Source organism: Phoca vitulina, unplaced genomic scaffold (genome assembly GCF_004348235.1).
Source record: "Phoca vitulina isolate PV1807 unplaced genomic scaffold, GSC_HSeal_1.0 scaffold17, whole genome shotgun sequence".
NCBI classification, from domain to species: Eukaryota; Metazoa; Chordata; class Mammalia; order Carnivora; family Phocidae; genus Phoca; species Phoca vitulina.
The window spans coordinates 32,654,191-32,677,248 of NW_022589720.1; the positions used below are offsets into that span (position 1 = coordinate 32,654,191).

Genomic DNA, 23,058 nt, shown 5'->3' on the forward strand with positions numbered 1-23,058 from the left:
CAGAGCCTGGTGCTAATGGGAATGACATTCTGGACTTTATAAAGTGCAAAGAAACTTCAAGAAAGACACTTCTGAATAATCAAACACTAAGTCCAACAGGGCTAAAACCTTCTCTACCCTAGGACAGCCAGTCAAAACTATGCATTATAAATTAGGATAGTTACAGAAGCCTGAAGACACAGCCCAGAGAATCACATAACTTGGTGATATACACTTGGTAAACACAAGTCACTGTTGGACTAGACAATAACACAGACGATCATGTCCCCTTAGGATGGACACATGAGAAGCTCCTACTAAGATCCAAAGCAAGACTTTCCATTCAGCTCTAATTCCTTATCATCTGGAATAGCCCCAGGGGCACATATCTCTGATAATCAGGTTTATAAATACTAACAAAGAAGCTAAGTCAATTACCTCAATTCTTTTCTCGTATTTTTCTCCCTTTATAAGGCGATGTACATAAATCTTAGGAATATGGATATCTTCTGGGGCAAATGATCCAATATCCACAATTTCTTCAACCTAGGCAAAAAGAAAAAAAAATTTAAATAGAGCTTAAACTGAACATTTTTTATTTTTAAAAAAGTAAAGTATATGCATTGTTACCTCCAATTTAGATTATATATACAATGTAAAAAAATACATATAAGGGTGCCTGGGTGGCTCAGTTGGTTTAGCATCCAACTCTTTATTTCGGCTCAGGTTGTGATCTCCAGGTTGTGAGATCGAGCCCAGAGTCTGGCTCCACATTCAGCAGGGAGTCTGGGATCCTCTCTCTTCTCTCTCCCCCTCCCTCTCTCAAATAAATGGCTCTTAAAAAAAATAATACATATACCCACACACATACACGTATATATATCAGAGAGACAGAATATATTACACACACACACATATACTTCTGGACCCACAAAAAAAGAAGAAATTCAAATTTCTTCATAAAATACAGAATATAAAGCTCCAAAACTTAGTCTTTGCCTAAAAGAGTCTCAGTTACAAATCTGTCAAATGGTTTCTCAGTACAGCTGCTTGAACTTTCACAAATTGCAGCTCAAAATTTGAAAGCACATCCCTTAAGCCCTGATTTTCAAAATGAATGGGAGATTTATCATATCAAAGACAAAAATCTGTAACAACATCTTGCTTGGTCAATTGAAGAGCTTTTTAAATATAGATACAAATGCTATTTGTAACAGTTATTAATTATTTCTGTTATTAGCTTCCTAGGATTGTGACAGAACTGCAGTTGCTGAAATAATTTTACTTAAAGACAGATCTTAATTTCAATATGGAAATTCAAAAAGGCAATATCAACTAATAACTAGAATACTCAATGTAATTAGAATTAAAGTCATTCACAGAGCAAAAGGGCATTTTACAGCAGTATGAAATGCTCCAAGTTAGTCTGCTATTTTGTAATTCATTAAAAAAAGACAACATAGCATTTTTATATCAATATAAAAAGAACCTCAGAATAACAATGATCAAGAAAAACTAAGGTTAATGCTGTTGGGGTCAAAGAATTATCTTTCTGGTACCAAGAAAAACTATTATCTTGAAGACTGCTGGGTGCTCAGTTCAATATATACCATACCCAAAGCAAAGAACTATTTGCTTAAATGAACTAACTTGTGCAAGGTGAGTTGCACATGCCTACTAAACTAATAACTGAACTCTCCAGAAGTTTCGAGGTCAAGTTGCACTTTTTATGCTATTTTACCCTGTATGCCCATACCATACTCCTCCTCCAATGAAAGAATACCAGGGGTTAACAAGAGTCATTTTAGTTATTTTGCACTGCTCCCACATAGCTGAAAAAAAAAAAAAAAAAAAAAAAGAATGTGGTAGATAAAAGCTATCTTCAATAATAATTAGAGGGTTCTTTTTTTTTTTTTAAAGATTTTATTTATTTGACAGAGAGAGACACAGTGAGAGAGGAAACACAAGCAGGGGGAGTGGGAGAGGGAGAAGCAGGCTTCCCGCCGAGCAGGGAGCCCGATGTGGGGCTCGATCCCAGGACCTGAGCCGAAGGCAGACGCTTAACGACTGAGCCACCCAGGCACCCCAATAATTAGAAGGATCTTAACCAAAATCAAACAAAAATTCCAAGTAAGAGTCAGTAAACATGGGGGGATCCAAGCTGAAATAGTGGGTAGAGATGCATACCTGCATTCATCTGAGAATGAGTTAGAGGGAGGCAAGGGATTCCCCATCACTGCAATCTGTATCTCCCCCCTAAGGCCTCTCTATGCTCTGGTATTTCCAACTCAGGGTGGTGACCAGGGAAAGAGGAGGTGGATATAGGAAATGCGGAGCAGCTAGGCATTATCACTACTTCTTCAAATAGTTGGAATTTTAGCCATCAGAGTTCATTCATATTTTTATACATATTTAATTCAAGCCTTCAAAGAGGCTCTGGACTTCAAAAACTTGTTTATCCATTAACCCATTATCCTGAGGATTTATATGAAGACTTATTATTCATGAAAATATTGGCCACAGCATTTGGTAAAATAATAATGAGTTGGAAACAACCTAAGTCGTCCACAATAGGCTAATGGTAAAATATATATGGTACATCCACATGATGGATCAATACTTTAGTTTCCATACTTATGACACATAATTTAATGTTTCATAAAAATGAAAGATTTTTGTACAAATAAATATTTACAGATATGTTCTTTGGCACAATTATCTCTACACCTACAAAAAACCTGAAAGCAAATACAAGGAAATGCTAATAATTATTGCCTCTGGGTAACAGTACAAGTTATTTTTCTTTCATTTCATTTCTATAATCAAGGGGTGAAAAACCTACAGAATTTTTTTTTTTTTAAGATGCAGCAGACGCGAAGTAAGGAGGTTCCCAAACTGGGGAATACATTAAGTGGAGGATGTCATAAATTCCTTAATTAGTTAGACATGTACCAAAGGACATGTTAAAAAGCAAACAGGAACTCAAAGAAAAACTGTGGTTTGTAAACTCTAACAGCGCTTACGACATTATGAAATGAATTAAGGAAACTCTTTTGCCTACGCTTTTTAAAGATAATACGAATTATTCTCCTGATGCTGTACCAAAAGTCCAGGCCCTCATATCTCTTGCCTGAATTACTATAGCAGCTTCCTAATCAGTCTCCTTGCCTTTGCCCTTCAGCAAGGACAAGAAACGTAATGGAAAAGAAAAAAAAATAGTAATACTTCTCACTTAAACCAGAAATGCTGATGGTAACCAATCACTATTGTCTTCTGATTCCAAAAAAATAAAGTTTTGCCCCAAAACACCAAATGAAGACAAAGTTTCTTTATCGAGGGCAATGACATCATGATTTCACAACAAATAGGGTGACAGAATGTGTCCTGACAAAAGAACTCTGATGGAAAGCAAGAATCTGGTTAAATGTAATCAGTTCTGTGCTTTGTCATCCTGATAGAAGTGATTTTCCTATTGTAGAAAACGCATGTGCAGCATTTGTCCAAACATCAACACTCAACAGTATTGAAAACTTCTATACAAAAATCAAAGCTTTCTCAGAGTCGGTTAGCAGAGTTAATAGCAAAGGAAGAAAATATTTGAAGTACAAACTGAAAGAAGAAAACATATGTTTTCAGACAATCTGTGAAAAGGGTTTAAAAAAACCGGAGAGGCAGAACTATCTTAATGCAAGCTACTGAAGGGACTGAAGCCTTCTCTGCTGGTCTTGTGTGATTTGGAGAAAGAACAGTAAGGAGGAAGCAACGTGGGGGGGTGGGGGGGTGGGCAGGAACAGTCTAGTGAGATCAGGCGATAACATAAGAGCTAAAGGAAATCTGAAAAGAAAAAGAGGAGTAAAATGAGCTTGTTAAGAAAAAAGTAAAAATAAAAGCTCACAAGAGCACTCACTAACCATGGCAGAAATGTGCCTCCTGGAATCAGAAGTGGGAAACAGTGGGTAGAGATGCATACCTGCATTCATCTGAGAATGAGTTAGAGGGAGGCAAGGGATTCCCCATCACTGCAATCTGTATCTCCCCCCCTAAGGCCTCTAACAGCGGCCTTGCTGTTACAAAGTAACTGTTTCTTTAGAAAGAAACAGTCTCAGTGCAAAGCAGTGAGCAGATTTAAATGTCCTCAGACAAGAGCAAGATGGAGGACAGGTAGCTAAGAACAACCCAGAGTCTTCCCGGGGCACCAGGCACAGTTGCTACGCAGCACCATCTGGTTCATCTAGAAACCCAGACACTTGAGGCATCTCTAATTAGTACTTGTCTTCAGTCATTAGCAGGAAAATAGAGGCTAGGAAATGTTAATTATTATTGATTTGAACTTTGTTTTAAAAAGGCTTTCTCTGCCCTGTACCCTTCTTAGTTTATCATTCCGAAAAGTTTTATTTTAAAGCTCAGAGAAGGATAAGAATTAATCCTTGGGCGACAATGCTTTTGTTTTTACTTGGCAAACAGTATTTATATCTCAGGTAAGGGAACAGAGGAGCTGCAAGGCAATAACTTTCTCATTTTTTTAATTTTGTTTTAGTGACAACCTGAATCCGCGATCGCCACAAAAAATGGGCCCAACCCTGCCAACCTCACTGTGACACAAGGTGAGGCCTGTTTTGGGAGCAAGGGGAGGAATCACACGGCAGGGTTCTTTCCTGAGTCATTTTAACGTTCAAAACAGGTTAGGATGAATGTAATTCTTTTGCCAAAAAATAAAAAAACCAACAACAACAAGCAGTAATGTCTGGAATCATGAAAAACACTGACCCCAAATTAGGAAAAGCTGTGGAAGACCAGAAAAATGGAAGAGGGAAGCATGAGCAATAACAGAAAACATTACAAATTAGATGCAGAGGTGCTCTGGATGGTAAGATGGTAAGATGAAGAGAAAATGTGGCGCAAAAGGGAGGTCAGCATGCAGGGTATCCTTCCTGAGAATCCAAAAAAGGGGGGAAAAAATTTCCAAAGGAGCAAGAAGGTGCATATTGTATTAAGCTTCATGCTAGGGATGATATGATTAGTACAAAAATAAAAGATACAATGGCATGGAAGCTAAAAGGGCCTGGAACAAATTATATATGGTCTTAGATGTCTATACACAAAAGTGCAAAGACTGAAAAGATGAGTGGCTATTAAAGAATTTGGAACCTTAACAACAGGGGTAAATATGATTGCACAGTCATTACTGAAACCTGAGATATTCTACAATGTTCAGTGAAAACAAGCTGACAGAAGAACATGCTATCTCAAGAAAAATATGCATGTGCCCAGGAAGCCACAGACCTAGTGATGAAATGTGGTGAAGTATATCTAATGTGAGTTCAAAAGGAGGAAGAACATCACACTAATGGCCATATAATGAGTGCTCACCAAACTAAAGATGTAGAGGACATACTTTTAATAGAATGTCAACATTTCTGAGAAATAAGATAGTCATATCATGAGAGGCACTAATTATCTGAATATCTTCTGTTCATCATATTCCTCTGATAAATTCTATATTGCCTTCTGACAAGTTCTATATTTCAGAAGGAAAACGTGAGAGAAATCATGATTCTGGACCTCTAACCAATAAGGATAAACTTGGTAAAGTAGAAATAATGGAAACCCTGAGAGAAAGTGACAATGTAAAATTGGAATTTGTACTAGACCAGGAACTGAATCCTGGACATACAAAGAAATGTATCCTGGTCTTTGAAGAAGAGCAGATTTCAAAAAGTTGAGAAAAAAAGAAGCAGGATCAAGTGGTCAGAAACTCTAAATGACAAACTTAAGAGACTTTCAAAACCCCCATTCTGACAATAGGAGAACGGACCACCTTGACAATGAACAGAAGAGCACATAAAGAAAAGTGTAAGAGGTGATAACATGGGTAACTATGTGGTTCTGCGTATCTCACAAGGGCTCACACAAAAGACAGACAAGTATGATCTAGGACAAAATGAGAGTCACATGAAACCTTCAGAGGTGTGTCAAAAGGCACAAAATTGGAATGAGAGGAGTCATATACAAAATGCTACAGATGATGAAAGAGTGGTTTCTGGGGTGATTTTGCTGTTGCTGACGGAGAATTCGGAAATGGTAATCAGCACTGCTTGACACAGATGATAGAAACAAGTACAGCAGTTCGACTCCATCTTGCTCCTGACTTCCCCATCAGCAAGAAGGAAAGGGCAGTACTAATATGGTTAAGGAGAAACTGAATTCCAAGAAGAGATGGATTCTCTAATACTAGGCCATAGACAAAATGATATACCAGGATTCTTTTTTTTTTCCTTCTTAAAGATTTTATTTATTTATTTGACGGAGAGATAGAGAGCACAAGCAGGGGGAGCGGCAGAGGGAGAAGCAAGCTCTCTGTTGAGCAGGGAACCCGATGTGGGGCTAGATCCCAGGACCCTGGGATCATGACCTGAGCCTAAGGCAGACGCTTAACCGACTGAGCCACCCAGGCGCTCCTGATATCCGAGGATTCCTAAAGAGCCTGATAATATGGTCACAGAATTATAATCAAGTGAAAAATGGTAGCGATGTCAGCAGATGGAGAGAGGGAAATAGACTCCTTTTCAAAATAGGGGCTCAGATCACAACATTATTCTAAAATGGATTATTAAACAGATAGTTTGTAAGGTCATGAAACAGAGAAAAGAATATTGTGAGGCACCAGTACAAGTTTCCCCCAGACCACACCATGCAGCATGGACTGCACTAATCTGCAGATCAGGCTAGCACACTGGCAGGCCCAGAGAAAAGCAGTGTGTGATTTCACAAAGAACCTGACCAAGTTCCTCATGAAAGAGCTGTACAGACTTAGCAGGGAAATGTGCCTTGGATACATTCACTTAAAATCAACAAATACAAATTAAGCACCTACTAGATATAGCAATGAAGAAAACAGACAGGGAGTCTGCTATGATAGGTAGCAGACAGGTAGATAAGTACTTGAAGAATCACAGAAGTACTTGATGGCTTGACAATCCTTAGAAGTCTCCAATGCTGTGCTTTTTAACCTTTTGGGGGGAAATGTGTAGTTCTTTACAAATCCGATGAAAGCTACACACAAAGGAGTTTCCTGATCTATAAAATCCTTCATGAGATTTCAGAACTTTGGTCCATAAACACCCCCCCTACTCTCCAGCCTCAGCTGGACCCCAGATTAGAAGAGAAGCCCACTCGAGTGGGGTAAGGTCTTTGGTCCTATCCTGTTCAACATCTTTATCAAGGCCTTAAATGAAGACAGGGAACACATTCTGAGTCCACTGTGGTTCAGAGGAAAGGGTCTGCGTGCAATGGGCAATTATGAACAGATATATTTCCATCTCTGTCAGAGAAGACAATCTCAGGCTCATGACCTCCCAAGTATTTAGCAAAAGTTCAAGTGACAAAAACAATATTCGAGGAGTCCAAACATCCTTTTAATGTTCCAAGAAGAGTCTGCCCCTGGAGAAAACCAGTATCTTTATACCATTGTTATAGAGAGTCAGTTTCTCCTTCTTACAATCAAATGAGTTCTTTCATGCAATTATAACAGGGTGCCAAGATAAAATTCTGTCTAGTTTTAATAGCAGAATTGTACTTCACTTGATCTGATCATTAGTTTCCTTTATATGATATGTACTATCAACTATGTGAGTACTTTCATTTTTACTTGACATCTTGTACTCACTCATGTTTGCCATGACAGTATGATTTTTCAGTCTAATTCCAGCTCCATTTTAAAGCCCTACTATTGCTTTTCTTTCTTCATATAGCCCTACTTTTAAATGATGTTGTTTTGTATATATTCTGTGTCTTGTAAGCTACTTTAGATCATCTCTGGAACAAAATGGGTAAAAATTAAACAGTGCATTTATTAAATTGGAGAATGATACAAGGCCAGAAAAAAAGAGCTGACACTATTAAGATAGAAATACTACCATCTGGGGACCCCTGGGTGTCTCAGTCGGTTAAGTGTCTGCCTTCGGCTCAGGTCATGACCCCAGGGTCCTGGGATCGAGCCCCACATCAGGCTCCCTGCTCAGTGGAGAGCCTGCTTCTCTCTCTCCCTCTGGTGCTCCCCCAGCTTATGCTCTCTCTCTCTGACAAATAAATAAAATCTTAAAAAAAAAAAAAATACTACCATCAGGTCTCTACTGGTTAGGAAAATAAAATGGGCCAATATTAACTGAATGAAATTCAGCAGGGAACAAATATTGTAAAATAATACCTGGCCTAATAATTTTTTTGAAGTGGAAATATAAAAGGGTTTACCTAAGCACCAGCACAAAGACTACATGTGACAGAAACACCCAAAAAAATGCCAGAAAAATTTTCCTTTCTCCATCTGCTGTCCAGCCTCAGAGTTCAGGATAAACACCTTAAACCTCATGTCCCTCATTACAAAATAAAAACAATCCTTCCTCTCTACAATGTCTCATCTGAAACATGGGATGAGAAGGAAAACAGATGAAGCAGTTTGAACTCATTAAAAGAAAAGCTTTACCTAAAAATAGCTTAATTTACTAAAACTATGATTAGCCACAAAATTAATAGGCCATATTGATAAAAAAAAAAGTAGGAATATTACTTACTTCATGGACTACCCCAATAGTTTTTGTAATGGACTGTATTTTTTTTTTTTTTTTTTTTTTTATTTGAGAGACAGAGAATGAGAGAGAGAGAGAACATGAGAGGGGTAGGGTCAGAGGGAGAAGCAGACTCCCCACCAAGCAGGGAGCCTGATACGGGACTCGATCCTGGGACTCCAGGATCATGACCTGAGCCAAAGGCAGTGGCCCAACCAACTGAGCCACCCAGGCACCCCTGAAGAGACTGTATTTTAAAAACAAACTGTAAAGCAGGGCGCCTGCGTGGTGCAGTCAGTTAAGTGTCTGACTCTTGGTTTGGGCCCAGGTCATGAACTCAGGGCTGTGGGATCAGGCCCCATGTTGGGCCCCATGCTCAGTGCAGAGTTTGCTTGAGATTCTCTCTCCCTCTCCGTCTGCCCCTCCTGCTCGTGCTCTCTCTCTCCAAAATAAATAAATCTTTAAAAAAAATAATAAAAACAAATTTAAAAGCAGTTTATAAGTATTATTTTCATTTCTGTGTACTCTTATATCCAAACAGTCTAGTCCATGATGGTTTTTTTGCTAGCATTTTTTTTTAATTTGACCAAAAATGCCAATCTTCGCTAAATATGTGATTTAATAACATTTAGGCAGTATTATAAATATCCAAATTTTGTCATATCTTCGTCTAATAGGAAATTTTATTAGGGCTGTAGCAAATCCAGAGAAGTAATTAAAAGGAGTACATCTACCCAAAGGAATTAAAACACTTCTAACACGTTCATTCAAAGCACCAGTCTTATCTACAATACTAAGGGAAAAAATTACACCATTATCACATACCCCAAGGAAAACAGGGAGACATGATATAATTAAAAGAATTAAACTGGGAACATTTTTCAATGAAGAGAGTTATAGAGAAACAGGAAGAGAAAGTCTGTGTTCAGCTTTTACAGTCACCAAAAAACTGCCTATTAGTGATGCCAACTGAAACTTTGAAAGGTTACTCTTTTAAGACTGTTTCCTTCCATTTGGGGTTGTTAATCATCCTTGGAGCTAAAAACCCAGTATTTAACACATAAACTGCAAAGTAGAATTGGGTTAAACTCTAGCATTTCCGGAACACGGTTCACGGTTGCTTAATCTAACAGAGATTGGAACTAGTATTCACCTTGTGAGACTCGATAATTCCTAAATTTAAAATCCTTCACCATGTGGGAAAGAACAAGAGCTTTCTTTTTTTATTTCACCTTTTCAATGTTCTCTATATGTTTTCATTCTATAAAGGAGTAAGCAAAGGCATCCTATTCATTTCATTTCATCCTATCTTATTTCATGAAGAACATTAAAATGCCATGTTTCTTTTTCCCTGATTTAGTATTAGGGGCGCCTGGGTGGCTCAGTTGGTTAAGTGTCTGCCTTCAGCTCAGGTCATGATCCCAGAGTCCTGGGATCAAGCCCCACATCAGGCTCCTTGCTCGGCGGAGAGTCTGCTTCTCTCTCTCTCCCTCTGTTGCTCCCCTCGCTTGTTGTCTCCCTCGCTCTCGCCCTCTCTCTCTGTCTAATAAATAAAATCTTTAAAAAAAAAAGGTAGACATAATATGTAAAAATAAACTTCAAGACAACATACCTTTCCCACCCCTCAGTGTACAATTCCCAAAACTAGATCTTTAAGTCCTAAAGAAATTCACATACTCATCACCTTCTCAGCTGTGATGTTAGCAGTAAGAACAAGGAAATGCCCATTCCCTCCCTACAAACAGCAGGTACACACAATCGGTTTTATGGCTGGCATCACTTGGTTCCCTTTTTTTCCCACAAAGAATTTCAGCCTCTAGTTATCACTAGGAAAGCAGAGCCAGTCCTGCCTCTGAGGTCATCGTTCACAGCAATGACTGAAAAACCTACGGTGAATGAAGCTGATGAACTCCCAAATCTAAAATGTCTTTTTGGCATATACAGCTCATCCCTGAAACTCAACACCACATTTGAAAAGTTAAGAATAATAATTAAAAGAAGCACCCTGATCTTTTAGACAGAATTTCCCTCCATTAAAGACAAGCAGCTATGGTTGATGGTAAACAGTAATTTGTTGATGCCAATACTTTTGTCCATATGATTCTAATGCCACGTATTTTATCCACCTCTCCTATACTTAAAAAATAAGGAGACGACAGAGTATGATATAGAGTACTGGGTCTGGGGTCAGAAGATGTAGATTCTGGTTTTAACCCTAATGTCATCTAGCACTGTGTTCTTATGTGAACCACTTAAAGTCATTTCATCTCTAAAATGTGGAAGTTGAGTTTTAAATGATGCCTAATATTCTTGCCAGTCCTTACATGCTGTAAGTCTACATTAGTTCTCGGATGTGCTATAAAAAGACCTTAAAGTATGCAAATTAATGTATCTTTTTAATTACTCTAGGTTGTTGAACACTAAATCATTCCCCTCTTACTGGGTGTACTTTGTTAAACGCAACACATGATTTTAATTCGATGCCACTTAGTTACCTTCCATACTCCTCTGGACTTACATGTCTGCTAGGCCAACTCTCACCTGAGTAAACAGTCAGTTGCATTTACAAGGCCAGTTTATTTGCCACCAGTTGATTACCCGCTACATATCTAGTTAACTACCATATGGTTTGTTCTACTTTAACTGCGTAATAAAAGCCTATTGAATGAGGCACACTATCTATTCCAGCCAGCATTAAAAGGCACATCTTGAGATAAAATGACCCCAGGGAAGTCAGAGGAAGCTAGTCACAGTAATAAGGAAAGGAATTACAGAACACCTGGTAGCAGATTATCAAGTCTCTCAGTTAGGGCCTGACAAAGGCCTCAAATATAAAGCTGTCAGGAAGAACCACTGAGGATAAGGCATTTTTGCTTCCTTAGACCACAGCAGGATAATGATGCCAATCAAGTGGAACGAGCAGAACATTTCTAAGCCTGCAAAGTATTGCTTATATTTTAAAATTGCTGGCTCAGTGACTCAAACATCATTTAATGAGCATCTATTATGTGCCAGGCATCAGGTCAGATGCTGGGGATACAAAGATGAGTAGGACAAGGTCCCACAAGGTGCTCCTGGTCGAATGAAGGAGATAGGTAAACAGCAAATCACAGTACAAGCGGTGATAAATGCTATCATAGAGGGAAAGCTCCACTCAGAATGCAGAAATGAACCACAAAAAGAAGGGTGGGGAGGGCATTTCAGGCAGAAGAAATGGCGAGAGCAAAGTCCTGGACTCAGGAAAGAATGTGATCTGGGGGAATGTGAAGAGATTTAGGGCATGCAGGAATGGGAGCAGCAGAAAGAAGTCTGAAAATTTCATTTTATGAAATGAGGAACCTAATTTTGGAAAAGCTATCAGAAATGGCAACAGCTATCCTGAACAAAAAAGAAATGTGATTTCCTTCATACTTCAAAAAAACTCACAAGAGAGTTCACCTTAAGTAATATGCTGCTAGAGCAGTTTCTTTTGACTATTGAGGCTTCTCTCCAGAAAAGAAATTTTTAACAACTTGGCAATTACATCCTCTCACTTTTATTAATTTTTGGTTGTGCACCTGGATTTTCTAGGGGCCTAGTAAAAGGACACTGGGAAATCTGAATATATTCTAATTTTAGAAAGCTGCCATATGCTATGTGCTAAAACTACAATAATGATACATGCTGAAATGTGTTTATAAGAAATATAACCAGTAACACAAAAGGGGTCAATGAGTAATGCTTATCACTTTTCCTCTCACACATTTCTTACTTAAATCATTTATGTAAGCCATGACTTTAAAATGCCTTCTTTTTTAAGCTATACTCTTGAACAAGAAAGATTTGGGAGAGTAACTCCTTAAAAAAAAAAAAAAAGCAGCCAATTTTTAAAATGAAACAATCTTGCATAAGCCCTAATTATCACTTCAGTATTTGTAGACGAGATCTATATTTGAAGTGGAAAAAATAACATTTTTTGACAAGGTCTCTGGAAGGAGTGAGGAAAGCCACTATTATTTTAATAGGAGTGACTTTAAAATCACAAGCTAAATTCTTAACACCAACATGGAATAAATCAATAAGTAGGTCAAAAGTTGTTAGGTAAACTAAAGGAGAAAGTAAAATGAGTAAAAGGAGTCTTTGTCCTTTTTTGCAATAAGACAGTTTTGTGAGAGAGTATCCCCTCGATTTATATCAGTCATACTGTGCCTTACTACTCAATAACCTTTTGGAGAGAATATCATAGGTAAAGATTCCAAAATCATTATATTATGTTAGAAATTCCCTCTGGCCTTTTCTTGCCTTCCCTTTCTCAACAGAATCTATGTCATTTGCAGTGAGATGATTTTGTGGGAAATCATGACCATAAGTTTTAGAGAGCTGTCTCAAAACAGTGAATCAACAAAGTACTTGACTCACACCTTATTTTAGGAATGGGTTCGTTCTGTGGGTATAGCTGCCAGTCACGGTTACGTCTCTCTGAGAGCCTTATCCATCTTTACTTCCATAACTAAGTTACTGCTATGGGTTCAAGATGCTGTTCCTTTTGGGAAAAATGAAACTAGACGAAACCAGAGAAGGAGACAAACCATAAGAGACTCTTAATCTCAGGAAACAAACTGAGGGTTGCTGGAGTGGAGGGGGGTGGGAGGGATGGGGTGGCTGGGTGATAGACATTGGGGAGGGTATGTGCTATGGTGAGTGCTGTGAATTGTGTAAGACTGATGAATCACAGATCTATACCCCTGAAACAAATAATACATTATATATATTTAAATAAAAAGAAACAAAATAAATGAAAAAAGGGGAAAAAAGAGAGAGAAATAGAGAGACAAACCAAGAAACACTTTTAACTACAGAGAACACACTGCTGGTTACCAGAGGGGATGTGGGTTGGGGGATGGGGGAAATAGGTGATGGGGATGAAGTAGTACATGTATCATGATGAAAAAATAAATAAAATGACTTAAAAAAAAAAAAAAAAGATGCTCTTCCTTTTCTAGTTTACTAGCTAGAGCCAATCTAAGTTCTTTCCCAGGGTGGAGCAGCTAGGAAGATAACCCCAGGAAGCTGGGTTCAAACCACAGAGCCTAGCTTCAGATCACACATCAACTACAATCCTGCACTTCCTCTTCCTCACTCATACAATTCTTCATCTGAGTGGGAGATTCTAGAACCTGGGAATGAAATACTAGAGACATTCCCTTTAAAAAGAACAACAGTCATACCAACAACACATAAAATCACAAAAGAAAAATAAATAGCCAATAAATATTCAATTTCCCTTGTCATCAAAGATCTATAAATTAGGGCGCCTGGGTGGCTCAGTTGGTTAAGCGACTGCCTTCGGCTCAGGTCATGATCCTGGAGTCCCGGGATCGAGTCCCACATCGGGCTCCCTGCTCAGCGGGGAGTCTGCTTCTCCCTCTGCCCTCTTCCCTCTCGTGCTCTCTGTCTCTCATTCTCTCTCTCTCAAATAAATAAATAAAATCTTTAAAAAAAAAAAGATCTATAAATTAAAACCATAGGGCAGCATTTTTTACATAGCAAATCATCAAAACAATTTTAAGTATAATATCCATGTTGTCAAGAATGGTTCAAAAGTGATACTTTTATATACCACTATGGGATAATTGAAATTACCTTCCTAGAGAATAATTTAGCAATATTTATCTAAAGTTTGTAAAATGTTTATGCACGCACACAAAAAAATTCACTTCTAGAAATTTTGTCAGGGGCGCCTGGGTGGCTCAGTCGTTAAGCGTCTGCCTTCGGCTCACGTCATGATCCCAGGGTCCTGGGATGGAGCCCCGCATCGGGCTCCCTGCTCAGCGGGAGGCCTGCTTCTCCCTCTCCCACTCCCCCTTGCTTGTGTTCCCTCTCTCGCTCTCTCTGTCAAATAAATAAATAAAATCTTTAAAAAAAAAAAGAAATTTTGTCAAAGAAAATAATCAGATGTGCACAGAAACAAGAACACTCACTAAAGCACTGTCAGTAATAGGGAAAGATGGAAAACAACATACAAGTCCAACAACAGAGATTTGTTAATATAAATTTGAGGATAACTATTGAAATAGCCTTTTTGGGGGGAATATTTAATGACCTGCAAAAACATTCTCAATGTTTTATGTCGTTAAATATATATATTTAACATATGTTATGGTCATATGGTCATAATTTCATAATATATATGAACAGGAATTAAAGAAATCAAGCCAAGAGATATCCAATTCCATCGTTCCTTCAAAGCCCTTGATTCCATGTAGGAAATGTCTCTACATCCCATTTTGGCCCATCCACAGCCAAATATCCTTAGACCCGTGAGCCAAGAAGGAGAGTGTCAAATGCCTAGAGTTCTAGCCCTCCTTTACAATACACCACTATAAATATATGCAGAAACAAGGCCAAGAAATAGAAAGGGGTCCTGTGGGGTTGGACGCACAAACCCATAGCCCACAACAGCAGGCAGGATCCCACAGCAATTACCACCTTTACCATTAAATTTAGCACCCATTGCTCCACATACAACTTCTAATTTCTAGGTGAGCCCTGTCTCATCAACTAGATTGTGAGACTAAGATAATCACTGTGTCATACAGAGCAGAGCCCTATCATCTGTGAACTTAACAGTCATGTTTTTTACTATATTCCCAAACACCTCTGATTTTTGTTGTTTTGGTAAGCCTAGAATGCACTTCTAGCCAACTGTCCACTTCCCACATTTAAGTGAAGTGTTGTTTTTATCTCTACGTGGTCACGTAGGACCTTTTAAAGAATAAAACTTTTATTTCTTTGTGAAAGTCTGCACACAATACCAGGAAAGTGGTACTTGGATATTTGGGACAAATACAAGAAACCAAGTATCAAATTCAACAATGGCTCAGACTGAGAGCATGAACAAGCCCACTACACATTCTATAGGGAAACAAATAAAAATAGGCAATTTATTAATCTTTCAGGAAGGGTTACAAGCAGCAGAGTCGGTTAGTACCAAGCAGCTCAGTTGGTGGATTATATGGTAAGAGCATGTTCAGTTTTGTTAGAAACTGCCAAGTTGTCTTTGAAAGCAGTTTTACCGTTTTGCATTCTTACCAGCAGTGAAGGAACATTCCCATATTTCCATTCTCTCTAGATTTTGGTGTTGTCAGTGTTTTGGATTTTAGCCACTCTAATGAGTGTATAGTTCTATCTCATTATTTGAATTTGAAATTCTCTAAAGACATATGATGTTGGCTTATCTGCCGTATGTATAGGTCTTTGTATATATATACTGTTATACAGATCTTCTGTCGTGGATTGTGCTTTTGATGTGTATCTAAAAAGGCATTGCCAAACCCAAGGTTACCTAGATATTCTCTTAGTTATATTCAAGGAGTTTTATAGTTTTGCATTTTATATTTAGGTCTGTGCTCCACTTTGAGTTCATTTTTATCAGTTATTTTACAAAAGAGAATTTAAATAAGAAATTGGAGAACTGAAAAGGCAGGAAAGCACTGAGGTGACACCAATTTAGTAAGTCCAAGAGGGAGCAAAAGGAAGTGACTGGAACTGGTACTTGGGAAAGGGGCTTCACAGAGCTGGGGTCCAAACAGCTAAAAGATGGCATGGGGCAGCTAGTGCTGGTGACTAAAAATCAAGACGAGGCTAGTACTGTGAGTATGGGGGGAAAAAATCAGGAACAAGAACCAAATGCCACTGCACACTCATTCAGGATTATTGTGTCTTCATAAAGAATTGGTCCCTTTATCATCATGGAATATCCCGATTCCTGATACTCTTCCTTGCTCTGAAGTCTGCTTGTCTGATGGTGATACAGCTACTCCAGGGTTATTGTGATTAGTGTTAGCGTTGTCTTTCTTTCTCTACCCCTTTACTTTTAATCTATCTGTGTCTTTATATTAAAAGTGGGTTTTTCTCTTCAAATGGTATTGTTTGCCTTTAATATGCCTTAAAATGTTTGTTGAAAGCCAGACATGATGTACTGGGTAAAAGAAACTGAGGTAAATAGGCCCTGAAAGTGAGGTTTTATGCTTAGCTAGCTGGAGTTTAGGTTGTGACTACTGTTTGCTGTAGCTATCGGTGTCAGAGGCCCAATTTTTCTGTGATGTCCTTGTTTTTTGTCTCCTCGTTTGGATTTCCCTAGAGACTTCTTCTTAAATAAGGTCTGAGATAGGAAAATCTTTTAGTTGTATTTCCCTATCATGATATAGGAGCTCTACTGTGTGGTGGCCATTGTGAAGGTGGGGAGGACAGGGAAGCATCCACAGTTTTGTGATTAGGTCTGTCTTCTAGGGAGACTTTGCCCCCCACTGGTGTGACCTTCACTAGTGCTTCTCAGTTTTGTGGTTTCTCCCTCCTTTAGGAAGATGAGAGGCAGGCAGGGCTGGGCATTCCCCTTCCCACACCTGGAAGGCTAGAGAGAGCTGGAGTTGGATATTTCCTTTTCCCCACGTCAGTTAGGCTCTGATGAAAAAGTTTCTCTTGAAGGCAGGCCTTGTTAAGAAGATAATGAGATGCTCTGGGTATATTTCAAAATGGCCACTTCCCCCTCCTCCTGCCAGAAGCACAAGGAGATTTTTCTCCAACCTTTATTGTGAGAATCTGCTAGAGATCCTGGAGGTAAAACCCAAGAAAGTATGCCCCCACCCACCCAAAATGGGGCCACCTCAAAGTTTTTAACTCTCAAGCTTGTCCACATTTAGCCTCCAGCAATTCATCAGTTAGTTTAGGGTTTCCTACCCGAGTGTCGGTTCCCACAGCAATTTCTCCTCCAGTATGCTCTGATTCTCTGTATCAGCCTGTTTGTCCCAATTCTGGAGGCAATGGTTTTCCTTGCAACCTCAATTCCCTGATGAATCTAAGAAACACTGTTGATTTTCAGTTTGTTCAGTTTTTTATTGTGAGGACAGGCTTGGTGACTTCCAGGCTCTTTAGATGCCAGACCAGAAACTGGAAGTGCCTACAGAAGTGCCCTCTTATCCAGGAGGGATATTTTCCAAGACCCCCGGTGGACGCATGAAATTGAGGACAGTACCAAACCCTATACATATTTTGTTTCTATACATGCTTACCTATGATAAAGTTTAATTTATAAATTAGGCATAGTAAGAGATTAATAACAACTAATAATCAAATAGAACTATAATAATATACTGTAATAAAGGTTATGTGAATGTGGCCTCTCTCTCTCTCTCAAAATATCTTACTGTACCATAGTCACCCTTCTTCTTGTGAGGATGTGAGATGATAAAATGCCTACATGATAACATGAAGTGAGGTGAATGATGTAAGCATTTTGATCAGTATCGTTAGGCTACTACTGACCATCAGAAGGTGGGTCATCTGCTTCTGGACCGCAATGGACCACTGGGAACTGAAACTGTGCAAAGTGAAACTATGGATGGGGCAGGGGATCTCTCTATTTTTTAAGTAGATAATCATTGCCAATATTTATTACATAGAATCCTAAAATTTCTTAGAATCAAACCATTGTATAACATATCCACCTCATTTTTAATTGGAGGAAAACCATTCTAGCTTCCCAAATGTGAAGGCTCTCATTTTATAGCTGTTAGGGGACTATCTTATTTTATAAGTTTTAAGAGGTTAATACACTGAATGATTTCTAATTTTGTGTTTATGGAAGCACTCACTTTGTCCTGCAGCTATACTTAGTCAACTGAAAAATTCAATTTGCTAAAGATCTATGACCCTGCCAGTAAGGAGGTAGTAAATTACAATAAAATGTTAATATTGCAAAGTATAAAACAAAATGCACCTTAAAATACACCTTGTATCCTTTACTTTTGCTTAAGCATGTAAGCTTTGGAGGCAGAAAGAAATGTGTTTGGATCTTAACTCTCCCCCTTTACTAGCTTTGCTATCATAAAATTTTTCCCTATCCTCATTTCTTTCCTCTGTAAAATAAGGATAATAAAACCTAACTCAATGGATAATTATAATGGATGACGTAAAGTACTTTGCACTTAAGTGCACGGTATAAATAGTACTTGTTGCCTCTGTTGTTGTTATTTTTATTATTACAAGGCTATAACTCCTTCACCTGCTATTGTCAGTGCTGAAAATATTTCAACGACACAGAGTCTACTGCACTCTGTGTAGGGCATACCTTAGCTGTATTTATTCTACTTAGACCATTCTACCGCCCCTTCTACTTCCTAGGAATGAATTTCATGAAGAAATGTTTTCCATTCTATTTTCCTACGTCCTTTTATAAAACCTAGTTCTCATCAATCTACATGTAAAATGCTACTTTGTACATTAAAAAATATGAACCAACAAAGAAGAAAAATAAACAAAAACTTTTTGGATGCAAACATAATGCCAAAAGCATTGGGGAAAAAATCTATTAACAACTCAGAAGCTAAAATACTTTTTGTTGCAGGAACGGATTTATAGAACTGCTTTTAAAATTCTATTTAATACTTCCTTTATTTCTAAAGGTCTAATTCCACTTCTGAGATGCCAATTCTCAAAATGAATGAGGGTTGTAAATTCCTCAAACTGAGAGAAATTTAAATTATACCAAAACTTTCAAATTCAACAGCCTTAATCCTGTAGCTTTTTATAGTCAACCTGTATTTGTCTGAGTTTGGTAATGATGAATTTTTCTTCCCCGAGTTTTGTCTATGCCAGCAAAGCTTTTCCAAAATTTAAAATGAAATTCGAAACTGAAAAGAACTTTTTCACAATACAAGGCAAAACTTGTATCTTTCTCCCCCCAATTATTAAGGAAACTAAAATAGCTTCTTTAAATGAATAATGCAGCTCCTTTTCACAGAAAGCATCAAAAAGATACTAGAGTTCTTCACATCCCTGTTTAACTTCCCACCCATAGGATTTGGATTTAAAATTCTCTTCAAAGCAATTAAACGTAGACTTAAGTTATTCAGTGACAGAAGCTATGTCCTAATGTTAAATTTCAGAAACTGAATGGAAGAGGTGACCTACATTCTTGGACATGAGTGGTCTTGGTTTCTTCATGGAATGAACCACAGAGTAGAAAACCATTGCTTTCTAGCAGTTAAGTTATTCTTGTTTTCTAATCTTTCATTATTTCTCCCAAATTAAGCAACTGTTTCAAACCTTTTCATCTAAAAACAAACGAAATAAGATATACTTTTCTCATGAGTTTGTAAAAATTCAATAAGGCAAAGCTTTCATAAGGAAGCAGTGAAAACACACCTGCAGTCTAATTTATTTATATGTAACAGTGTGCTTTATCCTAAGGAATATGGAAAGTATCTATTTTTGAACACTTAGTCCCTCTGATGTTTGCAGGCTGTGGTGTGCCCATGGTTGAACATAAATCATCCATGAATATCTGAGTCCCTCTTTATTCATTTTGTTTCTCTTGTTCCCAAAAGAGTAACATGTTACTTTCATTCAAAAGAAGTCAAGATGGATAGTCAGCACAAGCAAGTTTCCTCAGGGCACAAACTTTAGTTTTCAACCCAAACCAAAATATTTGAAATCTTTTGGACAAAAGTACCAAAAGAGATAAGTCATTAACTAATGCTTCATTTAAAACATGACAGCTAAAAGAGGTCATCAATTTTTGAGCATATACAACTTAGGTTAATGACAGATTTATTAAGAACCTTCCTTTCTTTAAGGTGTCCATGACATTCCCCTTAAAAGTCATCACACTTTTTGAAGGAAAGGATCAACATATTCAGGTTGATTTCAATGAGCCTTAAATATTAGGTAATTTACCGATTAAAGCTAACAATATATTTGAAGCACAATCTAGGTTAGTTTTTTGATAACTAGGTTACGATTTTAGAAATTGGGGATCTGGGGCACCGGGGTGGCTCAGTCGGTAAGCATCTGCCTTCGGCTCAGGTCATGATCCCAGGGTCCTGGGATTGAGGCCTGCATTGGGCTCCCTGCTCTGCGGGAAGCCTGCTTCTCCCTCTCCCTCTGCCCCTTCTTGTGTTCCCTCTTTCGCTGTCTCTCTGTCAAATAAATAAATTTTTAAAATCTTAAAAAAAAAAAAAAAAACAAAGAAATTGGGGCTCTTATGGAATTTTCATTCCCTTGGATCTCAAGAACTTTGGAAGACATGGAAAGAATAAGCAGGGTGAGCCTTGCCGGCTACCACACACGCACAGAGTTCCAAAACCATCCTCACTGGGTCAATGAGAACACTGGCAGTCATCTGAAGTTTAGTGACTAAAACAGCAGAAGGGATCAAGGTGAGCACATAGCACTTGAGAGCTTTAGAAAACATATTCAAATGCCCTTTCCCACTAGTGCTCAAAATAGACCCATGAAATGGGCAGACAGGAGATACTATAAAGAAGCTGGAATTTTAAAGTAATTTGTCCAAGGTCACGATGCTAGTGAGAGACAAAGATACAATTCTTAATCTCAGATTCTGTTCATAAAAAAAAAAAAAAAAAAGATAAAGAAATACACTGAGACTCCTAAGAGCTCCGTCCCAGAACTTCTTTCCCTAAACGGTCTTTTCCGTTCCATGACTAATTATCAAATATATGTAGATTATGCCCAATAGTATAACTCCCTTCCAGACCTCTCCACTGAGCACTGTACGTACATGTCCACATGCACCTGCAAAGTTACCACCTGAATGCCTAAAAAAGCCAACTCACGCCTAGCAGAACCCTTGTTTCCCCTTCGGCCAAGTTTCCTATTTCAGGAAGTGGCACACCATTGCTCGAGTCAGGTTGAGGAGTTATTTTAATCTCTGACTTTCCTCTCCCCAGCACCCATATCCAGTGTATCAGCAAGTCTGATAGATTCCTCTGCCACAATACTATCTACCTCAATTCTATCACCCTTCCCCACCTGCACTCCACCATTGCCTCTTGCCTGGATCACTGGTCACCCTGCCTTCCTTCATGCCATCGTAAAACCCATTCCACACACAGTATCCACGCTACAACCATGACCCTTTCATTTGTGCTTAAGTCCCACCTCTTGTAAAATCCCACATACCTACCTACCTACATTTTCAATTTTGCAATTCTTCTTATTGATGAGCATCTCAAAAATAAAGCCTTGGTACTCGTCATAGCCTGCCAGTGGCAGATGGAGCTTGGAAAGTCAGGACTTAAACCAAGTCTTCCAAGTGTCCTTTTCTTTAAACCATTCAACCTCCTAGTGATCTAGCCCCAGAAACCTACCCATATCTCAGTTTTCGCATTTGTAATACTGTAATAAAACTGCCTCTCCTCCTATGTCACCTGGTGATAGGTAAGAGGATCAAATGAGTGAATATATGTGAAAGTGCTTTGAAAAACATAAAGCATGACACAAACAGAAAATGATATAAAATGCATGTTACTGCAGAAATGCTGCTTAAGTATGGAGTTTTCTGAGCTTCTGTTTACAAGAATGAGGAGTTAAGTAAATCTAGCTAAGATAACTGACTTTTGCCTCTTGTCACTAGAATATATGTAGGCTGGTTCCAGCCTTTTCTATCACTTCAGAGGACAAGAAAGCACAGGGCTGCCCTGGTTAAGTCCCTGATCTCCCGATTTACCTTACCAACAAATACGAAATAACCAGACAGATCCTAAGTGTGTTTCTGACTAAAAACAAAACAGGAAGCTAAAAGCCACAGTTCGGAAGGCTGAGAAAATCAGCCTCACCATGCCCAAAGTCTCTCTACTCCTCTCCCTCCCTCTCTCCGGGATGCAGAGGGTACAGCTCCAGAGAAGATGAGAGCCCAGGGCTGTAGTGTCCCTCCCAACGCCAGGAACACAGGATGACTCCAACGCCAGCTGCAGCTGCATGCCAGACAAGGCTCAGGTTGCAGAAGTCCTGGGTTCCGACATTCACCTGGCTGTGCGCTGTGGACACAAGAAACTGGCCCTCAAGAATGATGAGACCAGTCAAACAGGCAGGAAAAGGCAAGATGCTTCTAATAGAATCAGTCCATTGATTCATGATAATTGAAAGTCAGATTTACTGACAAAGGCATTGAGATTTCAAAGAAATTGTAACAACTGTGGACGGACATGCAAGTTGTTGTATCTGATCTTCCTTTCATTATGGCTGCCCCCAAAAAAGGCTTGCCAAATTGCACATTCATTTCACTACCACACAAATTCTTATTATTTTGTTTAATTCTTCACTGATTTTTTTCAAACCAGTTATTATTCTATTTCAGTTCTACTTGAACCCATTGGTCTTTTAAGAAATAATACTGAGTGACATTTAAGATATTTAGACTACAGAAATGGAAATCATGCTGTAAATTAAGGGTCTGCAAACTTGTTCTGTGAAGTCCAGTTAGTATTTTAGGCTTTGTGGACTCTCACATATTCTTTTTTTAATAACCCTTTAACAATATAAAAACATTCTCAACTCTGATGTGGTACAAAAAGAGGCCATGGCCTATAGTTTTGCAACCCTTTTAAATAATAACTGTGAGCTAATAGTATACAGAACATACACAGTTACATATAATATAAATCAGTCTTTATTTAACATGAATCATACTGGTTCCACAGGTTTCTTTTTCCTGAAGTAGGTACTAAACTAGGAA

At 38.4% G+C, this 23,058-nt stretch overlaps 1 protein-coding gene across 1 annotated transcript in view; it reads right to left on the reverse strand.

Moving 5' to 3' along the window:
- The window catches only part of OXCT1 (3-oxoacid CoA-transferase 1), a 122,318-nt gene that overhangs the window by 63,817 nt on the left and 35,443 nt on the right, over window positions 1-23,058 (reverse strand). The window contains exon 8 of the mRNA XM_032415250.1: window positions 418-525. Within this exon, the coding sequence (XP_032271141.1) occupies window positions 418-525 (108 nt within the window). The remainder of the gene's footprint in view (window positions 1-417; window positions 526-23,058) is intronic.